General features: G+C 47.6%; 1 protein-coding gene across 1 annotated transcript in view; it reads right to left on the reverse strand.

Annotated features, from left to right (window-relative positions):
- smad7 (SMAD family member 7) overlaps window positions 1–21,634 on the reverse strand; it is a 60,849-nt gene extending 39,215 nt beyond the window's left edge. Inside the window, exons 1-3 of the mRNA XM_042326502.1 lie at window positions 20,103–21,634; window positions 18,793–18,846; window positions 6,923–6,994 (exon numbers count right to left, since the gene is read on the reverse strand). Coding sequence (XP_042182436.1) covers window positions 6,923–6,994; window positions 18,793–18,846; window positions 20,103–20,571 — 595 coding nt within the window. The 5' untranslated portion in view covers window positions 20,572–21,634. The remainder of the gene's footprint in view (window positions 1–6,922; window positions 6,995–18,792; window positions 18,847–20,102) is intronic.
- Between the last annotated feature and the right edge of the window lie 358 nt (window positions 21,635–21,992).

A 21,992-nucleotide genomic window follows, 5' to 3' on the forward strand; every position in this document is an offset into this window, starting at 1 on the left:
GGGAGCCAGCCAGTCAGCGAGTCCGGGAGCCAGCCAGTCAGTCAGCCAGCAAAGTCAGGGAGCCAGCCAGTCAGCCAACCAGCGAGTCAGGGAGCCAGCCAGCCAACCAGCGAGTCAGGGAGCCAGCCAGTCAGTCAGCCAGCGAGTCAGGGAGCCAGCCAGTCAGTCAGCCAGCGAGTCAGGGAGCCAGTCAGCCAGCCAGCGAGTCAGGGAGCCAGCCAGTCAGCCAGCGAGTCAGGGAGCCAGCCAGCCAGCGAGCCAGTCAGTTAGCAAGCGAGCCAGCCAGCCAGCCAGCCAGCGAGTCAGGGAGCCAGCCAGTCAGCCAGTGAGTCAGGGAGCCAGCCAGTCAGCCAGCGAGTCAGGGAGCCAGCCAGTCAGTCAGCCAGCGAGTCAGGGAGCCAGTCAGCGAGTCAGGGAGCCAGCCAGTCAGCCAGCGAGTCAGGGAGCCAGCCAGCCAGCGAGCCAGTCAGTTAGCAAGCGAGCCAGCCAGCCAGCCAGCCAGCGAGTCAGGGAGCCAGCCAGTCAGCCAACCAGCGAGTCAGGGAGCCAGCCAGCCAGCCAGTCAGTCAGCCAGCGAGTCAGGGAGCCCGCCAGTCAGCCAGCCAGTCAGCCAGCGAGTCAGGGAGCCAGCCAGCCAGCCAGCGAGTCAGGGAGCCAGCCAGTCAGCGAGTCAGCCAGCCAGCCAGCCAGCCAGCGAGTCAGGGAGCCAGCCAGTCCCTGTGTGGGTCATTCTATACCATCGTCTGAGGGCCTGTCACACGCAGCGTACCTGTCAGCTCAGCACCACCACAGCAGAGCAGTGAGCCAAAGGGATCCTGTTACTCACTCCTAGCCGGCACCAACCAACCAGGCATGCCACCTCCAGCTTTGAACCCAACCCCCACCACTACTCGCACGCACAGGGACTCAGATACAACACCTAATCCCGCTCTGACCCTAGCGCCCCCACCCCAGACTCAAGCGTGAGACACAAGAGATACCTTTTCACCCCACCAACTCCACAGCCTCTACCCCTGCCCCACAACTCCTACCCCAGCCCCACAGCCCCACAGCCTCTACCCCAGCCCCACAGCCTCTACTCCAGCCCCACAGCCTCTACCCCTGCCCCACAGCTCCTACCCCAGCCCCACGGCCTCTACCCCAGCCCCACAGTCTCTACCCCAGCCCTACAGCCTCTACCCCAGCCCCACAGCCTCTATCCCTGCCCCACAGCTCCTACCCCAGCCCACAGCCCCTAACCCAGCCCCACAGTCTCTATCCCTGCCCCACAGCTCCTACCCCAACCCCACAGCCCCTAATCCAGCCCCACAGCCTCTACCCCTGCCCACAGCCTCTATCCCAGCCCCACAGCCTCTACCCCAGCCAGACAGCCTCTACCTCAGCCCCACAGCCTCTACCCCAGCCACGCAGCTCCAGCCCTGGCTCAAACCCTGATGCCTAAACCCCAGCTCCAGCCCTGGCTCAAACCCTGAGGCCTCCAGTCCTGGCTCAAACCCTGATGCCTAAACGCCAGCTCCAGCACTGGCTCAAACCCTGAGGCCTAAACCTCGTCCCCAGCCATTGTCTTTAGCTCTAGATCCAGTCCTGGCCAACAGTCTAAGCCGATCAGGCCATCTCGTCCCTCTGCTCCACTACACATGCAGCCTAGTTTGCAGTGTAGGCAGCCTAGTTTGCATTTGTGACCAACCCTGCTTTCCAGGACAACAGAAGGCCAAGGATGGGGCCGGGGACAGGGGCGAGGAAGAGCCTTTCACCAGATTATAATCGTATCCAGAGCAGACCAGTTACAGTAACTAGAGTGTCTTCCTCCCACCAGATAATCCGGACCAAAGCACTAGTCTGTCTCAACATATAATCTTGACCAAAGACCATGATCAGATCACAGAGAGAGAGAGAGAGAGAGACAGAGAGACAGAGAGAGAGAGACAGAGACAGAGAGAGAGACAGAGAGAGAGACAGAGAGAAAGAGAGACACACAGGGAGAGAGAGACACACAGAGAGACAGAGACAGAGAGAGAGACATAGAGAGATAGAGACAGCGAGACAGAGAGACAGAGAGAGAGAGACAGAGAGAGATTTGGAGATGTTATTTTCTGCTCTAGTCCTCCTTGTATTGATAGTTTTAATTATTTCAAGTAGTACATGTGTTTATAGCAGCTGTACCCTCCTCCCTATCTTCTGTAAATATGTCTGGGGAGCAACATAAAAAGGGCAGAGTGAGTGAATTAAAAGGTCAACATGGAGCCTCCTGGGGAGGCAATGTTTCTTTTGTGAGAGCCCCGGAGGGTGTACAGTTTTCTTCCCATGCCAGAGAAATCAAGTCCTTGGCTCCAGGCGCCCGGGCCCTTCCCTCCCTCCCTCCCTCCCTCCCTCCCTCCCTCCCCTCCCCCTCCCTCCCTCCCTCCCTCCCTCCCCTCCCTCCCCTCCCTCCCTCCCCTCACTAAGCACCATTCACCAGGGCTGGCCGTCTTGTATTGGTACAGCCAGGAAGGAAAACAGGGGAGGGGGTGCATGCCAGAGGGAGGAGAAGAAGAGGAGGGAGGGAGAAAGAGCGGGGTAGCTAGTTAGACTTCATTCCCAGTTTACACTGGGGTTCTAAAATGTGTTTAGTTAATGCTGCAGGACTTCAGACACTGAGGAGTCAGGCAGGAGGCTGAGGCTTGAGTCAGGCAGGAGGCTGAGGCTTGAGTCAGGCAGGAGGCTGAGGCTGGAGTCAGGCAGGAGGCTGAGGCTGGAGTCAGGCAGGAGGCTGAGGCTGGAGTCAGGCAGGAGGCTGAGGCTGGAGTAAGGCAGGAGGCTGAGGCTGGAGTAAGGCAGGAGGCAGAGGCTGGAGTAAGGCAGGAGGCCGAGGATTTAGTCAAGCAGGAGGCAGAGGATGGAGTCAGGCAGACGGGCTGCGTTGGGTTAATGCCTGATGCCTGCAGTCTTTAGGTTGAGCACTGCTGGCTCCTAAATGGTGGATTTTCATCCCGCATACAAAAGAACCATGAAACAAACAGAATGAGAGGAGAGGAAGACACCCATCAGCCACTTCACTACTTCAGAAACAACTGATCTCTCCATCCTGCCTGATACACACTGTGACCACAGGCTAAAACCTCCATGCACTCCATGAAAAACCCTCTGTTTATACACCCAGCCAGCCCATCTCAGTCCCCAATCTAAAAACACTCTATCTGGAGACCACCCCCCCCCATCAGCACCCCAACATGAAAAACCCTTTAAATTCTCTGTCATGAGAGAAAGAGAGAGAGAGAGAGAGAGAGAGAGAGAGAGAGAGAGAAGGCAAGAGAGAGGCAAGAGAGAGAGAGAGAGAGAGAGAGAGAGAGAGAGAGAGAGAGAGAGAGAGAGAGAGAGCAAGAGAGAGAGAGAGAGAGAAGGCAAGAGAGAGAGAGAGAGAGAGAGGCAAGAGGGAGAGAGAGAGAGAAGGCAAGAGGCAGAGAGAGAGAGAGAGAAGGCAAGAGGCAGAAAGAGAGAGAGAGAGAGAGAGAGAGAGAGAGAGAGAGAGAGAGAGAGAGAGAGCAACCGGCCTCACCCTACTAGAATCCGAAGTCAAATGTCTGCTGTTTGCTGATGACCTGGTGCTTCTGTCACCAACCAAGGAGGGCCTACAGCAGCACCTAGATCTTATGCACAGGTTCGGTCAGACCTGGGCCCTGACAGACCCTGACAGACCTGGGCCCTGACAGTAAATCTCAGTAAGACCAAAATAATGGTGTTCCAAAAAAGGTCCAGTCACCAGGACCACAAATACAAATTCCATCTAGACACCGTTGCCTCAGAGCACACAAAAAACTATACATACCACGGCCTAAACATCAGCGCCACAGGTAACTTCCACAAAGCTGGGAACGATCTGAGAGACAAGGCAAGAAGGGCATTCTATGCCATCAAAAGGAACATAAATTTCAACATACCAATTAGGATCTGGCTAAAAATACTTGAATCAGTCATAGAACCCATTGCCCTTTATGGTTGTGAGGTCTGGGGTCCTCTCACCAACCAAGACTTCACAAAATAGGACAAACACTAAATTGAGACTCCGCATGCAGAATTCTGCAAAAATATCCTCTGTGTACAACGTAGAACACCAAATAATGTATGCAGAGCAGAATTAGGTCGATACCCACTAATTATCAAAATCCAGAAAAGTGCCGTTAAATTCTACAACCACCTAAAAGGAAGCGATTCCCAAACCTTCAATAACAAAGCCATCACCTACAGAGAGATGAACCTGGAGAAGAGTCCCCGAAGCAAGCTGGTCCTGGGGCTCTGTTCACAAACACAAACACACCCCACAGAGCCCCAGGACAGCAGCACAATTAGACCCAACCAAATCATGATAAAACAAAAAGATAATTACTTGACACATTGGAAAGAATGAACAAAAAAACAGAGCGAACTAGAATGCTATTTGGCCCTACACAGAGAGAACCCAGCGGCAGAATACCTGACCACTGTGACTGACCCAAACTTAAGGAAAGCTTTGACTATGTACAGACTCAGTGAGAATAGCCTTGCTATTGAGAAAGGCCGCCGTAGGCATACCTGACTCTCAAGAGAAGACAGGCTATGTGCTCACTGCCCACAAAATGAGGTGGAAACTGAGCTGCACTTCCTAACCTCCTGCCCAATGTATGACCATATTAGAGAGACATATTTCCCTCAGATTACACAGATCCACAAAGAATTCGAAAACAAATCCAATTTTGATAAACTCTCATATCTACTGGGTGAAATTCCACAGTGTGCCATCACAGCAGCAAGATTTGTGACCTGTTGCCACAAGAAAAGGGCAACCAGTGAAGAACAAACACCATTGTAAATACAACCCATATTTATGCTTATTTATTTTCCCTTGTGTTTTTTAACGATTTGTACATTGTTACAACACTGTATATACACACATATATACACATATATATATATATATATATATATATATATATATATATATATATATATATATATATATATATATATAATATGACATTTGTAATGTCTTTATTGTTTTGAAACTTCTGTATGTGTAATGTTTACTGTTAATTTTTATTGTTTATTTCACTTTTGTATATTATCTACATCACTTGCTTTGGCAATGTTAACACATGTTTGCCATGCCAATAAAGCCCCTTGAATTGAATTGAATTGAGAGAGAGAGAGAGAGAGAGAGAGAGAGAGAGAGAGAGAGAGGGGGAAGAGAAGAAAGAGAGAGAGAGAGAGACAGAGAGAGAGAGAGAGAGAGAGAGAGAGAGACAGAGAGAGACAGAGAGAGAGAGAGAGAGAGACATTAATTTCTACAACCACCTTAAAGGAAGCGATTCCCAAACCTTCCATAACAAAGCCATCAACCACAGAGAGATGAACCTGGAGAAGAGTCCCCTAAGAAAGCTGGTCCTGGGGCTCTGTTCACAAACACAAACACACCCCACAGAGCCCCAGGACAGCAACGCAATTAGACCCAACCGAATCACGAGAAAACAAAAAATAATAATAATAATTGGAAAGATAAATACTGAACAAACTATCATTTTATTTGGCCCTAAACATACAGCCTTTACCAACCATCTAACAGACAACCTTTACCAACCATCTAACAGACAACCTTTACCAACCATCTAACAGACAACCTTTACCAACCATCTAACAGACAACCTTTACCAACCATCTAACAGACAACCTTTACCAACCATCTAACAGACAACCTTTACCAACCATCTAACAGGCAACCTTTGCCAACCATCTAACAGGCAACCTTTACCAACCATCTAACAGGCAACCTTTACCAACCATCTAACAGGCAACCTTTACCAACCATCTAACAGACAACCTTTACCAACCATCTAACAGACAACCTTTACCAACCATCTAACAGACAACCTTTACCAACCATCTAACAGGCAACCTTTACCAACCATCTAACAGACAACCTTTACCAACCATCTAACAGGCAACCTTTACCAACCATCTAACAGACAACCTTTACCAACCATCTAACAGACAAACTTTACCAACCATCTAATAGACAACCTTTACCAACCATCTAACAGGCAACCTTTACCAACCATCTAACAGGCAACCTTTAACAACCATCTAACAGGCAACCTTTACCAACCATCTAACAGACAACCTTTACCAACCATCTAACAGACAACCTTTACCAACCATCTAACAGGCAACCTTTACCAACCATCTAACAGACAACCTTTACCAACCATCTAACAGACAACCTTTACCAACCATCTAACAGACAACCTTTACCAACCATCTAACAGACAACCTTTACCAACCATCTAACAGACAACCTTTACCAACCATCTAACAGACAGCCTTTACAGCATGTTGGTGTTCATGTTCCCTTGGAGGGCACAGTAATGACAGCGCTTCATCCAGCTTTAGATGGCTTGGCCCATTGTCATCCACTGATGACATGATTACCGCCTCACAAGAAACACGTGGAAACGTCTTAGCTCGGATCCTCATCCAAGGCAAAACACAAACTAGCCGGTGCTCCCTGAAGCAAACAACGTTTTCTGTTTGGATTACATCAAACAAAACAGATAGGAAACAGAAGGAGAGGAGAAGAGGAGGAATTCATGTGGACCTCTAGAACACGCCTTCCTTCCTTTATTACAGCTAGGGGAAGAAGAGGCCAGAGATCATGACCATGGGAGGGTGGGGGCCCCTCCAGCTAGCCAGAGCATCATGACAGAGGGAGGGTGGTGGCCCCTCCAGCTAGCCAGAGCATCATGACAGAGGGAGGGTGGTGGCCCCTCCAGCTAGCCAGAGCATCATGACAGAGGGAGGGTGGTGGCCCCTCCAGCTAGCCAGAGCATCATGACAGAGGGAGGGTGGGAGACAGAAAGAGAGAGCAACAGAAAGAGTGAGAGAGATAAATTAAAACCATGGCCTTGCGTCTTACCTGAGAGCCCCACAGGGGCCGAGTAGGTAGTTCCTCCAGTCTCTGTGGATGAAGGCCCCGAGTCTGGAGAATCTGAACAGAAAGAAGGAGGGAGTGTGAGAGAAGAGGAGAGAGACAGAGTAAAATACAGAGTAAAATACAGTGTGTTAGAATGAGAGACCAACCACAGTTTGAGCAGAGAGCAGCTGTGAGAGCTGTCAATCACACAGGCTAAATGAAGACCCACTGGACCACTGAGGTCTGGGAGTCTTTCAGTCAGTTCAAACAGCTAGCCAGGAGCACTAACCTCACAGATCCACAGACACTACTGCTAACTCACTACCTACACTATATTTACAGCAGTATGTGGACACCCCTTCAAATAAGTGGATTCGGCTATTTCAGCCACACCAATTGCTGACAGGTGTGTAAAATCGAGCACACTGCCATGCAATCTCCATAGACAAACATTGCCAGTAGAATGGCCTTACTGGGCCTACCCTTAGTTCCAGGGAACGGAAATCGTAACGCTTTGTGGCAACAGTTTGGGGAAGGCCCTTTCCTGTTTCAGCATGAGAATGCCCCCGTGCACAAAGCGAGGTCCATACAGAAATGGTTTGCTGAGATCGGTGTGGAAGGACTTGACTGGCCTGCACAGGGCCCTGACCTCAACCCCATCGAACACCTTTGGGATGAATTGGAACGCCGACTGTGAGCCAGGCCTAATTGACCCAACATCAGTGCCCGACCTCACTAATGCTCTTGTGGCTGAATGGAAGCAAGTCCCCACAGCAATGTTCCAACATCTAGTGGAAAGCCTTCCCAGAAGAGTGGAGGCTGTTATAGCAGCAAAGGGGGGACCAACTCCATATTAATGTCTATGATTTTGGAATGAGATGTTTGACGAGCAGGTGTCCACATACTTTTGGCCATCTCACTGCTTGTCTTTCTGGTGAAATAACATAAAATATACCATACCACCAGGAAGAGACAGAAGTATAGCCACACATCACGTCTTAACAGCCCTCTAACAGAGAGTACGACTAGTCCTGAGAACTGAAGGGGAAGGCCTCCAACACAAACCAAGACTAATCCCATAATCCTCAGCAGTCTCTCCTCAGAGAGACAACTAGAGCGGCCATTTTGGTGGATGGAGAGAGAGAGGTAGAGAGAGTTGCTGGCTGACAGCAGGACCTGGCAGGTCTCAACACACCACATAAAACACACAGCAGTGCCCCTGCTCTGCTACTTCTCCCAGTCCCAACCCCGGAAAACCAACCAACCCTTCCAACGCAATCACGTTTTCATTTTTTCTTCTTCTCTCCAAATGTCTCAGAGGGAGGCCCAGAATAAATACATGGCTGGCTTGGAGGGAAAAGAGGCTTTGCCCTAAAAAACATGTCTGACTCCATTGTATCCTAACACTACTTTACATATCAGAGCCTGGTTCCGTCCCAAAATGGCACCCTATTCCCTATAAATAGACTACCTTCGACTGGAGCCCTATGGGACTCCCTATAGGCCCTGGTCAAAACTAGTGCACTACATATGGAATAGTGTGTCATGTGGGAGACAGAGAGTGTATCAAAGCTAGTCTCTAATAGGAATATACAGGTTAGCAGGATGCACTCCATCAACCCCAAAACAATGAGTGAGACAGGAAATAGCCCCAGCCTTGAAAACTGTGTACAGTACATTTTCTTAATGGCATGCTAGCCGACAGAGGAAACTCTCTCTCCTCGGTCTCCCCCTGTCCCTGCTGAGATTAACCCCTGTCCCTGCTGAGATTAACCCCCTGTCCCTGCTGAGATGAACCCCCTGTCCCTGCTGATATGAACCCCCGTCCCTGCTGAGATGAACCCCCTGTCCCTGCTGAGATGAACCCCCTGTCCCTGCTGAGATGAACCCCGTCCCTGCTGAGATTAACCCCTGTCCCTGCTGATATGAACCCCCGTCCCTGCTGAGATGAACCCCTGTCCCTGCTGAGATGAACCCCTGTCCCTGCTGAGATGAACCCCTGTCCCTGCTGAGATTAATCCCCCTGTCCCTGCTGAGATTAACCCCCTGTCCCTGCTGAGATGAACCCCTGTCCCTGCTGAGATTAATCCCCCTGTCCCTGCTGAGATGAACCCCCTGTCCCTGCTGATATGAACCCCCGTCCCTGCTGAGATGAACCCCCTGTTCCTGCTGAAATTAACCCCAAGTGATCTAATAGTGATGCCACCAATAGGAGACGTAGCAGCAAGGGATATGTGTAATTGATCTTCTATGTAGTGTTTATAACTCCTCTATATAGTATTATAACTCTATGTAGTATTGTAACTCCTCTATGTAGAATTTGAACTCTATGTAGTATTATAACACCTCTATATAGTATTATAACCCTACGTAGTAACATAACTCCTCTATGTAGTGTATATAACTCCTCTATGTAGTATTATAACTCCTCTATGTCATGTAAATAACTCCTCTATTTAGTATTATAACTCCTCTATGTAGTATTATAACTCTATGTAGTGTATATAACTCCCCTATGTCATGTACATAACTCCTCTATGTAGTATTATAACTCCTCTATGTAGCATTATAACTCTATGTAGTATTATAACTCCTCTATGTCGTGTAAATAACTCCTCTATGTAGTATTATAACTCTATGTAGTGTATATAACTCCCCTATGTCGTGTACATAACTCCTCTATGTAGTATTATAACTCCTCTATGTAGTAGAGTCCTTCTGATCCTAGAGAGGCTGAGACTGGAAAAGCTTCATGACTGGATCTGATGTGAGAGTAGTAGTCGTCTTATAGAGGAGTAATAATACAACATAGAGGAGTTATAATACTACACAGAAGAGTTATATACACTACATAGAGGAGTTATAATACTCACATAGAGGAGTTATATATTATTACTCCTCTATAAGACGACTACTACTCTCACATCAGATCCAGTTAAAACACCAGGGAGCTAGGGGAGGGAAGGAGAGGAACTGACTCTATCGCTGGCTATGCTGTCTCTGACTGGCTGACTGACTGACCTGCTGGCTGGGCTGTGTCTCAGTGTCTAGCTGACTGACTGACTGGCTGGCTGGCTGGTATTCAGTAATGATACATTCCATTCTATACATGTCAACGGACTCTGTCCTACACCTTCCATCACCAGAGCCTGAGAGCAGAGCAGAGCACAGCCCCATTAGGCAATGCAAGACTACTAGCATTACTGCCTACAAATTAGAGACAGGATTCTAGCCTGGTTCCAGATCTGTTTGTGCTGTCTTGCCAACTCATGAATGGCCAGTAGTTGGAAAGACAGCACCAACATATCTGGGACCAGGCTAGTTCACGCCTAGGCTAGACCAGCCCCGGTACTGTGGTCAACCTAAAGAGATGCAGGGCCACGGTGAAACAGCCTGCCTCTCTTTCATGGCTGTCCAGGAGGCAGGCCTGGTTTCCTGGGCACGGTTCACTGACCACAGGCCTGAGGTGGAGCTCATCCAGAACCAAGATCTGGAAGATTCAGTCAGAGAGAGTGATGGAGAAAGAGAGGGGGGCAGTGTAAAACAGAAACAAACATAAAATATGGAGGAAGAGTTTGAAAGTATAAGAAAGTAACAGAGAGAAAGAGAGAGACCTACCTCACTTGCTTTGGCAATGTTAACACATGTTTCCCATGCCAATAAAGCCCTTGAATTGAATTGATAGAGAGAGAGAGAGAGAGAGAGAGAGAGAGAGAGAGAAAGAGAGGCAGAGAGCGAGAGGAGGGAGAGAGAGATAGAGAGATAGAGAGAGGGTGAGAGAGAGAGAGGCAGAGAGAGAGGGCGAGAGAGAGAAAGAGGCAGAGAGAGAGAGAGAGGGCAAGAGAGAGGCAGAGAGGCAGAGAGAGAGAGAGAAAGAGGGCGAAAAGAGAGAGAGAGAGAGAGAGAGAGAGAGAGAAAGAGAGGCAGAGAGAGAGAGAGAGAGATGAGAGAGAGAGAGAGAGAGAGAGAGAGAGAGAGAGAAAGACAGAGAGAGAGAGGGGAGAGAGATGGAAGGGGGAGGAGGGAGAGAGAGAGACAAAAAGAGAGAGGGGAGAGAGAGAGAGATGGAGGGGGAAGAGGGAGAGAGATGGAGGGGGGAAGAGGGAGAGAGAGAGACAAAAAGAGAGAGAGGGAGAGATGGAAGGGGGAAGAGGGAGAGAGAGGGAGGCAGCAGCTTCAAACACTGTATGATTCATTTTCCAGGGAGCTAAAACAAACTAGGTATTACCACGGCAGCTCTGATAATGACCATGGAGAGACAGACTGACACGTACATCTGATTCCTGTTCCATAAAGAACCCCCCCTCTCTCTCGTCTCTCTCTCTCTCTCGTGTCTCTCTCTCACAAACACTCTCACGCTCTCTTGTTTAGATTTACGCATTCAGCAACAGACACTGAAACATAAGTCTGACTCCCCTTGGTGTTTTTATAGCTGAATGATTATATAATATAGTCATAAACTTCAGACATTGGAAACATCAATGAACTACTAAACCCTTATTACTGACTCGTATTACTATGAAGTGATTATTAATCACATGTCCTGTTGGCTAAGTGTCCACACACACTCAGATCTGTAGTGCCCATGACGTGGCAGTCATTCAGTGGCAGTCATTCAGTGGCAGTCATTCAGTGGCAGTCATTCAGTGGCAGTCATTCAGTGGCAGTCATTCAGTGGCAGTCATTCAGTGGCAGTCATTCAGTGGCAGTCATTCAGTTAGTCATTCAGTGGCAGTCATTCAGTGGCAGTCATTCAGTGGCAGTCATTCAGTTACAGTCATTCAGTGGCAGTCATTCAGTTGCAGTCATTCAGTTACAGTCATTCAGTGGCAGTCATTCAGTGGCAGTCATTCAGTTACAGTCATTCAGTGGCAGTCATTCAGTTACAGTCATTCAGTGGCAGTCATTCAGTGGCAGTCATTCAGTGGCAGTCATTCAGTGGCAGTCATTCAGTGGCAGTCATTCAGTTACAGTCATTCAGTGGCAGTCATTCAGTGGCAGTCATTCAGTTACAGTCATTCAGTGGCAGTCATTCAGTTACAGTCATTCAGTGGCAGTCATTCAGTTACAGTCATTCAGTGGCAGTCATTCAGTTACAGTCATTCAGTGGCAGTCATTCAGTGGCAGTCATTCAGTGGCAGTCATTCAGTGGCAGTCATTCAGTTACAGTCATTCAGTTACAGTCATTCAGTGGCAGTCATTCAGTGGCAGTCATTCAGTGGCAGTCATTCAGTGGCAGTCATTCAGTGGCAGTCATTCAGTGGCAGTCATTCAGTTACAGTCATTCAGTGGCAGTTATTCAGTCAGTCCGTCTATTGAACTTGACCAGCGAACGACCAGCTCTGGGTCCAGTAAGGAGTGATTGTCTGTGTGTCTGTCTGTCCCTTGAATGGATCCTTGTCCTTGTTCTACATGTTCAGTACTTGGTTCTACTGGTTCTGCAAAGACACTTACAAGGGCCTTACAAGATCATGCTCTTAACCCCCAGGGGAGTCAAAGTTGACATACACACACTATAGAACCCAAGGGCAGGCAGAGAAAAACCTCTTTCTACGACACAGCTATGCCTGTCATCATCAATAATATATACTATGTGTTATATCTGCAGGTGTTGTGGGACAGGAACCCTGGGGTATTCCACCTATTGTGAGTGATAATGTGGCCAGTGGAACACTGTGGTGAGGAGTCAGAGGTGTTAGTTAGCATGGTAATATGGCCAGTGGAACACTGTGGTGAGGAGTCAGAGGTGTTAGTTAGCATGATAATATGGCCAGTGGAACACTGTGGTGAGGAGTCAGAGGTGTTAGTTAGCATGGTAATATGGCCAGTGGAACACTGTGGTGAGGAGTCAGAGGTGTTAGTTAGCATGATAATATGGCCAGTGGAACACTGTGGTGAGGAGTCAGAGGTGTTAGTTAGCATGATAATATGGCCAGTGGAACACTGTGGTGAGGAGTCAGAGATGTTAGTTAGCATGGTAATATGGCCAGTGGAACACTGTGGTGAGGAGTCAGAGGTGTTAGTTAGCATGATAATATGGCCAGTGGAACACTGTGGTGAGGAGTCAGAGGTGTTAGTTAGCATGATAATATGGCCAGTGGAACACTGTGGTGAGGAGTCAGAGATGTTAGTTAGCATGGTAATATGGCCAGTGGAACACTGTGGTGAGGAGTCAGAGATGTTAGTTAGCATGGTAATATGGCCAGTGGAACACTGTGGTGAGGAGTCAGAGGTGTTAGTTAGCATGATAATATGGCCAGTGGAACACTGTGGTGAGGAGTCAGAGGTGTTAATTAGCATGATAATATGGCCAGTGGAACACTGTGGTGAGGAGTCAGAGGTGTTAGTTAGCATGGTAATGTGGCCAGTGGAACACTGTGGTGAGGAGTCAGAGGTGTTAGTTAGCATGGTAATGTGGCCAGAGGAATGCTGTGGTGAGGAGTCAGAGGTGTTAGTTAGCATGGTAATGTGGCCAGTATGGAGAGGAGTCAGAGATGTAAGTTAGCATGGTGATGTGGCCAGTGGAACACTGTGGTGAGGAGTCAGAGATGTTAGCATGATAATATTGCCAGTGGAACACTGTGGTGAGGATTCAGAGGATTAAATAGAGCTATAGTGGACACACACACACACAAGGACTGAAGTGGACAGATGCCTGACAGACAGACAGGGGAATTCCCTTTGAGCCAAGGGAGCCGTCAGTCAGCATCTCCTCTAGTTCTATATAGTCTGACTCGTCTCCTCTAGTTCTATATAGTCTGACTCCTCTCCTCTAGTTCTATATAGTCTGACTCGTCTCCGCTAGTTCTATATAGTCTGACTCGTCTCCTCTAGTTCTATATAGTCTGACTCGTCTCCTCTAGTTCTATATAGTCTGGCTCGTCTCCTCTAGTTCTATATAGTCTGACTCGTCTCCTCTAGTTCTATATAGTCTGACTCCTCTCCTCTAGTTCTATATAGTCTGACTCGTCTCCGCTAGTTCTATATAGTCTGACTCGTCTCCTCTAGTTCTATATAGTCTGACTCGTCTCCTCTAGTTCTATATAGTCTGGCTCGTCTCCTCTAGTTCTATATAGTCTGACTCGTCTCCTCTAGTTCTATATAGTCTGACTCCTCTCCTCTAGTTCTATATAGTCTGACTCCTCTCCTCTAGTTCTATATAGTCTGGCTCGTCTCCTCTAGTTCTATATAGTCTGGCTCGTCTCCTCTAGTTCTATATAGTCTGACTCGTCTCCTCTAGTTCTATATAGTCTGACTTGTCTCCTCTAGTTCTATATAGTCTGACTGTCTCCTCTAGTTCTATATAGTCTGGTCTCCTCTAGTTCTATATAGTCTCCTCTAGTTCTATATAGTCTGGCTCGTCTCCTCTAGTTCTATATAGTCTGGCTCGTCTCCTCTAGTTCTATATAGTCTGGCTCGTCTCCTCTAGTTCTATATAGTCTGGCTCGTCTCCTCTAGTTCTATATAGTCTGGCTCGTCTCCTCTAGTTCTATATAGTCTGGCTCGTCTCCTCTAGTTCTATATAGTCTGGCTCGTCTCCTCTAGTTCTATATAGTCTGGCTCGTCTCCTCTAGTTCTATATAGTCTGGCTCGTCTCCTCTAGTTCTATATATAGTCTGACTCGTCTCCTCTAGTTCTATATAGTCTGGCTCGTCTCCTCTAGTTCTATATATAGTCTGACTCGTCTCCTCTAGTTCTATATAGTCTGGCTCGTCTCCTCTAGTTCTATATATAGTCTGACTCGTCTCCTCTAGTTCTATATAGTCTGGCTCGTCTCCTCTAGTTCTATATAGTCTGGCTCGTCTCCTCTAGTTCTATATAGTCTGGCTCGTCTCCTCTAGTTCTATATAGTCTGGCTCGTCTCCTCTAGTTCTATATATAGTCTGACTCGTCTCCTCTAGTTCTATATAGTCTGGCTCGTCTCCTCTAGTTCTATATATAGTCTGACTCGTCTCCTCTAGTTCTATATAGTCTGGCTCGTCTCCTCTAGTTCTATATAGTCTGGCTCGTCTCCTCTAGTTCTATATAGTCTGGCTCGTCTCCTCTAGTTCTATATAGTCTGGCTCGTCTCCTCTAGTTCTATATAGTCTGGCTCGTCTCCTCTAGTTCTATATAGTCTGGCTCGTCTCCTCTAGTTCTATATAGTCTGGCTCGTCTCCTCTAGTTCTATATATAGTCTGACTCGTCTCCTCAGCCACACTCCACTCCATTGTCCTGTTAATATCTGTCCTCTCTCTAGTCTCTATTGTCTTAGACTGAAACCTCCAAGAATCCCAGCTGCACATGCCTTCCTCTCCTTTCTTTCCCACTGTTCAATGAAAGATATTTTCTCCTTCTCTGCTCTAGGGGGAACTCTGCCCTGGGCTTTTCCTCCTTCTCTCTGTTTTCTGCCTCCCTAACCATGTCATCCTACCCAGCTAGCCTCGCAGGAGGCTGCCTCCCTAACCATGTCATCCTACCCAGCTAGCCTCGCAGGAGGCTGCCTCCCTAACCATGTCATCCTACCCAGCTAGCCTCGCAGGAGGCTGCCTCCCTAACCATGTCATCCTACCCAGATAGACCCAGTCCAGAGAACAGACCCAGCGGTGAAGTCCCTGGGACGTGAGGCCTGTCCCAAATTTCACCCTATTCCCTATATAGTTGACTGTTTTTGGAAAAAGGTCAAGTCAAAAGTAGTGTACTATAGAGGAAATAGGGGACGTTCTCTCTGTGCGGTCTGGTCAAAGTCATGCAGGAAACCCCAAAACTGTCTGATTCATAAAGGAGTGACTCACAGCCACCATCGAAACACTTCAACTGACTTCAGTAGCTGTTCCTCGCTTAACTTCCCCTCTTCTCTTCATTCACTATCTATTCAATCATGATATTTTTTATTTTATTTTTAGCCTTTATTTAACTAGACAAGTCAGTTAAGAACAAATTCTTATTTACAATGACAGGCTTTCACCGGCCAAGCCCGGACGACGCTGGGCCAATTGTGCACCACCCTATGGGCACCACCCTATGGGCACCACCCTATGGGCACCACCCTATGGGCACCACCCTATGGGACTCCCAATCATGCCCGGTTGTGATACAGCCTGGATTCAAACCAGGGTGTCTGTAGTGACGCCTCTAACACCGAGATGCAGTGCCTATCACTAAAATTATGATCACCATGTATCATATGTATCTAAAGTTTAACATAGACATGACAAGGGCGGCAGGTAGCCTCGTGGTTAGAGTGTAGAGGCGGCAGGTAGCCTCGTGGTTAGAGTGTAGAGGCGGCAGGTAGCCTCGTGGTTAGAGTGTAGAGGTGGCAGGTAGCCTCGTGGTTAGAGTGTAGAGGTGGCAGGTAGCCTCGTGGTTAGAGTGTAGGGGCGGCAGGTAGCCTCGTGGTTAGAGTGTAGAGGCGGCAGGTAGCCTCGTGGTTAGAGTGTAGAGGCGGCAGGTAGCCTCGTGGTTAGAGTGTAGAGGCGGCAGGTAGCCTCGTGGTTAGAGTGTAGAGGCGGCAGGTAGCCTCGTGGTTAGAGTGTAGAGGCGGCAGGTAGCCTCGTGGTTAGAGTGTAGAGGCGGCAGGTAGCCTCGTGGTTAGAGTGTAGAGGTGGCAGGTAGCCTCGTGGTTAGAGTGTAGAGGTGGCAGGTAGCCTCGTGGTTAGAGTGTAGAGGTGGCAGGTAGCCTCGTGGTTAGAGTGTAGAGGTGGCAGGTAGCCTCGTGGTTAGAGTGTAGAGGTGGCAGGTAGCCTCGTGGTTAGAGTGTAGAGGTGGCAGGTAGCCTCGTGGTTAGAGTGTAGAGGTGGCAGGTAGCCTCGTGGTTAGAGTGTAGAGGCGGCAGGTAGCCTCGTGGTTAGAGTGTAGAGGTGGCAGGTAGCCTCGTGGTTAGAGTGTAGAGGTGGCAGGTAGCCTCGTGGTTAGAGTGTAGAGGCGGCAGGTAGCCTCGTGGTTAGAGTGTAGAGGTGGCAGGTAGCCTAGTGGTTAGAGTGTAGAGGTGGCAGGTAGCCTAGTGGTTAGAGTGTAGAGGTGGCAGGTAGCCTCGTGGTTAGAGTGTAGAGGTGGCAGGTAGCCTCGTGGTTAGAGTGTAGAGGTGGCAGGTAGCCTCGTGGTTAGAGTGTAGAGGCGGCAGGTAGCCTTGTGGTTAGAGTGTAGAGGCGGCAGGTAGCCTCGTGGTTAGAGTGTAGAGGCGGCAGGTAGCCTCGTGGTTAGAGTGTAGAGGCGGCAGGTAGCCTTGTGGTTAGAGTGTAGAGGCGGCAGGTAGCCTTGTGGTTAGAGTGTAGAGGTGGCAGGTAGCCTCGTGGTTAGAGCATTGGGCCACTATCCGAAGGGTTGCTAGATTGAATCCCCGAGCTGACAAGGTAAAAATCTGTCGTTCTGCCCCCTGAAAAAGGCAGTTAACCCACTGTTCCTAGACCAGTTAACCCACTGTTCCTAGACCAGTTAACCCACTGTTCCTAGACCAGTTAACCCACTGTTCCCCGGTAGGCTGCCATTGTAAATAAGAATTTGTTCTTAACTGACTTGCCTAGTTAAATACAAAAAATAAACATCTATCTGCCCATATTAGAGACTTGGATGAGTCTCATGATTGTCTATAGCTGCAAAAACAGCAGTTTAATCTTCCAACTTCCCTTTTTGGCAGACAAATACTGTTATATATATATATATATATATATATATATATATTTGAGATAATAGACTTCCTTCTAAAATGGCTCACAGACCTAATGACAGGCCTGCATGGACACACAAAAGCTCTACGCACATCCACACACACACACATAGCAGTGTGACACTCCCAAACCCTCAGCCATAATCTACAGTCAGATTCATTCAACAGATAAAACATGGCTCCATAAATCTTTCTGTTTTTCCCCTTGTGTTTGTGATCCACATTTCCCATAAGCTCTCTCCCCTCCCTGCAGACGGCACCACCCCTTCACACACACACACACACACACACACACACACTGGCACTTGCGTATGTGTGTCCTGCGTGTGTGTGTATATGTTACCTCCCTGTGTGTGTCTCCTCTCTCTCCTCTGGTGCCAATACTGTTTATCTGTCCTGCTAGGTCACCCCCTCCGGCCAAAAGTTTGTACAGACAGACAACCACTGCAGAGCTGGTGCCAGCCTGGAATGGGCCCTGGCCTTGGCTACCCGCCATTCTATTAAAGGGCCCTGGTCGGGCCCTGGCCTTGGCCAACCGCCATTCTATTAAAGGGCCCTGGTCGGGCCCTGGCCTTGGCTACCCGCCATTCTATTAAAGGGCCCTGGTCGGGCCCTGGCCTTGGCCAACCGCCATTCTATTAAAGGGCCCTGGTCGGGCCCTGGGCTTGGCTACCCGCCATTCCATTAAAGGGCCCTGGTCGGGCCCTGGCCCGCCATTCCATTAAAGGGCCCTGGCCTTGGCCACCCGCCATTCCATTAAAGGGCCCTGGCCTTGGCTACCCGCCATTCTATTAAAGGGCCCTGGTCGAGCCCTGGCCTTGGCTACCCGCCATTCTATTAAAGGGCCCTGGTCGGCCCTGGCCTTGGCCAACCGCCATTCTATTAAAGGGCCCTGGTCGGCCCTGGCGCTGCCCAGACAGCCCTCTCTCAGTCTGACTAGCACCATAAATCAAACATAACATTTCCATATCCTCACAGAATTATTTAGAAATTACCAGGCAAAAGTGTAATGTTGTTGTAATAATGTTGCTATAAACTTTGTTGTAATAACATTGTTATAAAATGTATAATATACAGTTATATTTTTCACAAATGGTAAATAACTACTAAAAAATTGTATATATTAACTTGTATTGATTTTAAGTGTATCACCGTGGAAAATCATATGCTGAAAAAATACAAACCCCAAAAACCTTAACATTCATGAGAAAAATAAAACTAAACTCACCGGGTGGTTTAAGAAAGTCCATTGGATATCGGGAATAAGGAGGAGGGGGGGACTCTGAAATGAAAAGAAAGAAATGGACAGAAGAGAGAGAGAGAAAAGACAGAGCAAAGACAGAGCATGAGAAAAAGCTTCCAGGGAAAGATGAAACGTATGATAACAGTTGGCATTCTTTTTGGGAAACTGTTTGTGTTATCAGTGGGGGTTGGAGGCAGGGCAGGCAGCGAGGCAGCCATGCGGCGATTGCCTTGATATCTGACGAAGAGATAAACAAGGGGCGCCTGGCGCCAGCCTCTAGGCGGCTATCTGACTAGGCTCCGACTCAGACTGTGGGAGATACGGGCCTCTCTGCTCACACCAGAACAGGACACTCCAATCGGAATCGCTGCCTGGCTACAAGCAAACTAACTTGATCCAGACTGACTGTCAAATACAACGAGATACATGGAGGTCAAGGATAGGAAATGTAAAATAGTTGAATATTGTGCATCTTCTTTGTTATTACACGTAGCCTTACATTAAAAGATGGTCACGTTCAATCAAATAAATGTACTTTCATGTGACAAGACACCCCCATGACTGCTCCCTATAACTGTTTGAAGCCATCCTTGTTCACAATACTGTACAAGAGGGGTTTAATAAATGCATTCTACAGAAGATACTGATATAGGAAACCTACAAATTAAGAGCAAGATCCCCTCTGCAGTTTAGAAATACTAGGGGCAGTAAGTAGCTTAGTGGTTAGCGCGTTGGACCAGTAACCTGAAAGGTTACTAGATCGAATCCCTAAACTGACAAGCTAAAAGTCTGGCAATCTGGCCCTAAACAAGGCAATTATCCCGCTGTTCATAGGCCGTCATTGTAAATAATACTTTGTTCTTAAGTAATTGACTTTCATAGTTAAAAAAAAAGAAGAAGCTTGGCCACACCAATAAAATACGTCTACCGTTTATAAATAATAAGGCCATAATATAATTGCAACTGTTTTGATTTGTGAGGGGCCATTCAAAGCAAATGTTGAATCATATCCCATATCCTAGAAAGAAGAATTTATATATCTAACCTTAAGGAAATAGTGATTATGCTAACCGTTGTGCTGCTAAAACGTCATACCAACCAAGTCTGACCTATAGCGTTGCAATTGACACAACCGGTAATTGTGTCTGGGAAAGTTTACATGCCAATCAATTGACCCACACACAATATTAAACAGTGTACCAATTACAGTCTAGGTCTATATTTTTGCAATTGCTGATTTCGATTTATTTTTCACGTTATAATCTATGGTTTAAAAAAATATATAAATAATTTACCGAGTTCACAAAGCCTGCTCATGTGGTGCGGATTGCAGCAAACGAGTTCTGGGTTAATTTCCCCATAGGATTCACAGCAAGACAGCCTTTTTAATTCCGAGCAATCCATGAGGTCCGGCCACCGAAACACTTTGTAGAGCAGCAAGGGGAGGGAATAAGACTGCTGACCCAGTTTGGTGTCCACTTTGCTGGGTAGGAGCAGGCAGGGGCTCCGCGCACCCCCCTTTGACTCGACCGCTTGCAAGAGCCCCTCTAATTGTTTCTCTTTTATTTGTTTCAGTATCGAGTGGGTCAGGGATTTCAATTCAGCATCCGTTCCGGCGCTAGTTTTTCCGGCAACCTTCGTCGATTTACCCAGACAGCAACCCCCGGATCCATGCGTTCGTGTATCCGCATCCCCGTCGCCCTCGACCGGCGCACGGCTCCTCCAGAGTCGCCGGACGAGCCCAGTTCGTTTGGTCCTAAACATGCGGGACGAAAAGAGGATTTCCCGGCTAAAAAACGAGCATGATGTACGCAAATCATGAAGATTCCGGGATCCGTGTACAGGCAACGACAAGCAGCCTGAGATAATAGTATGGAGAAAATCGGAGTTGTAGAAGGCAAGAAAATCTGTAGCATACGCCAGTCTTTAATAAAAAATAAAATAAAAAAAATCAACCCCGCAAAAAAAAATCAAGGCTCCAGTCGTGATAGTAACCTTCTCTGTAAGGAGAAATGCACCATCACCTTAACGGAGTTATAAACCTATAATGGTCCGAACTAAAATGCAGCTATATCGTAATATAAACACTTTTCAATGTAAGAACGTTGAGCATCTAGAATACAAAATAGCAGCATAAAGAATTTGTTACAACGTTGAAGTACTGTGAACATGAAATGCTTCATTCGTTCCGTTCATTCAGTAGCCCATGTAGAAAGATAAACATTGTAACAGATGATATTTTACGCATATGGTTACGAGTTGGGTATCTGTGTAATTTGGGGCAGATAAATTGCCTAGTTAAATACTAGAATTAGGCTATATATCCATGAGGGGAAAAACGAAGCTGTCCAGTTTTCTGTAGAAAAAAAATAATCCACACAATCCTTGATCCGAGAGCAAAAAGGCTTTAACACAGGCTGTTGTCTACGTGTTATCCCTTATCTTCTAAATATCATATCTGTCTGCACATGATGTGATCTTCAATATAGATTTAGACGTTGCGAGAGGACGAAAGGATCCCCTAAACAGATCCAAAACTAGGTAGCAAATCCAAAACTGGAGCCGCTTTAGTGCCAGACAGAAATCTGCCTTAGTAGGGCAGTCGCACAGAGTCCCCGTCTACCGTCCGTTGTACCAGAATTATATGTCGAAATATCCCTTTATAAATTAATCCAGACACTTATTGAATGAGGTTTCCGTAGACTAAGGAATAAAGCGATTTGAGTGGCGACAAAAAAGTGATGCGATCTTCAGAAAACGTCTGCGAATGACGCGAATAGTTGAAGAGCCCTTGCCTTCTCTTGCTCGCTATCTCTTTCTAACTCTCCGAGCTCTGTGTCTCCAGTGCGCATTGGCGCGCCCCGTCACGTGGGTGTCTAGACACCCTGTCGCTTGAAAAAAGTGATTGTGTTGCGCAAACAAGAGATCAAGTAGCTTAGGCTGCTACATACAGAGACATCGTTTTGGTAGGAAAGTTCCATTTTCCAAAAGTTACAATGGAAAAACGTTGTAAATAATGCGAAAAGATGGTGTGGGAAATTAAACATGGAGCTAGAAAGGCTTTTTACTGTAGAAATAAAACATTCCCTCTGTCAATTCAATTCAAGGGGCTTTATTGGCATGGGAAACATGTGGCATGGGAAACATGTGGCATGGGAAACATGTGGCATGGTAAACATGTGGCA

Source organism: Oncorhynchus tshawytscha, linkage group LG09 (assembly GCF_018296145.1).
Source record: "Oncorhynchus tshawytscha isolate Ot180627B linkage group LG09, Otsh_v2.0, whole genome shotgun sequence".
Classification (NCBI taxonomy): Eukaryota; Metazoa; Chordata; class Actinopteri; order Salmoniformes; family Salmonidae; genus Oncorhynchus; species Oncorhynchus tshawytscha.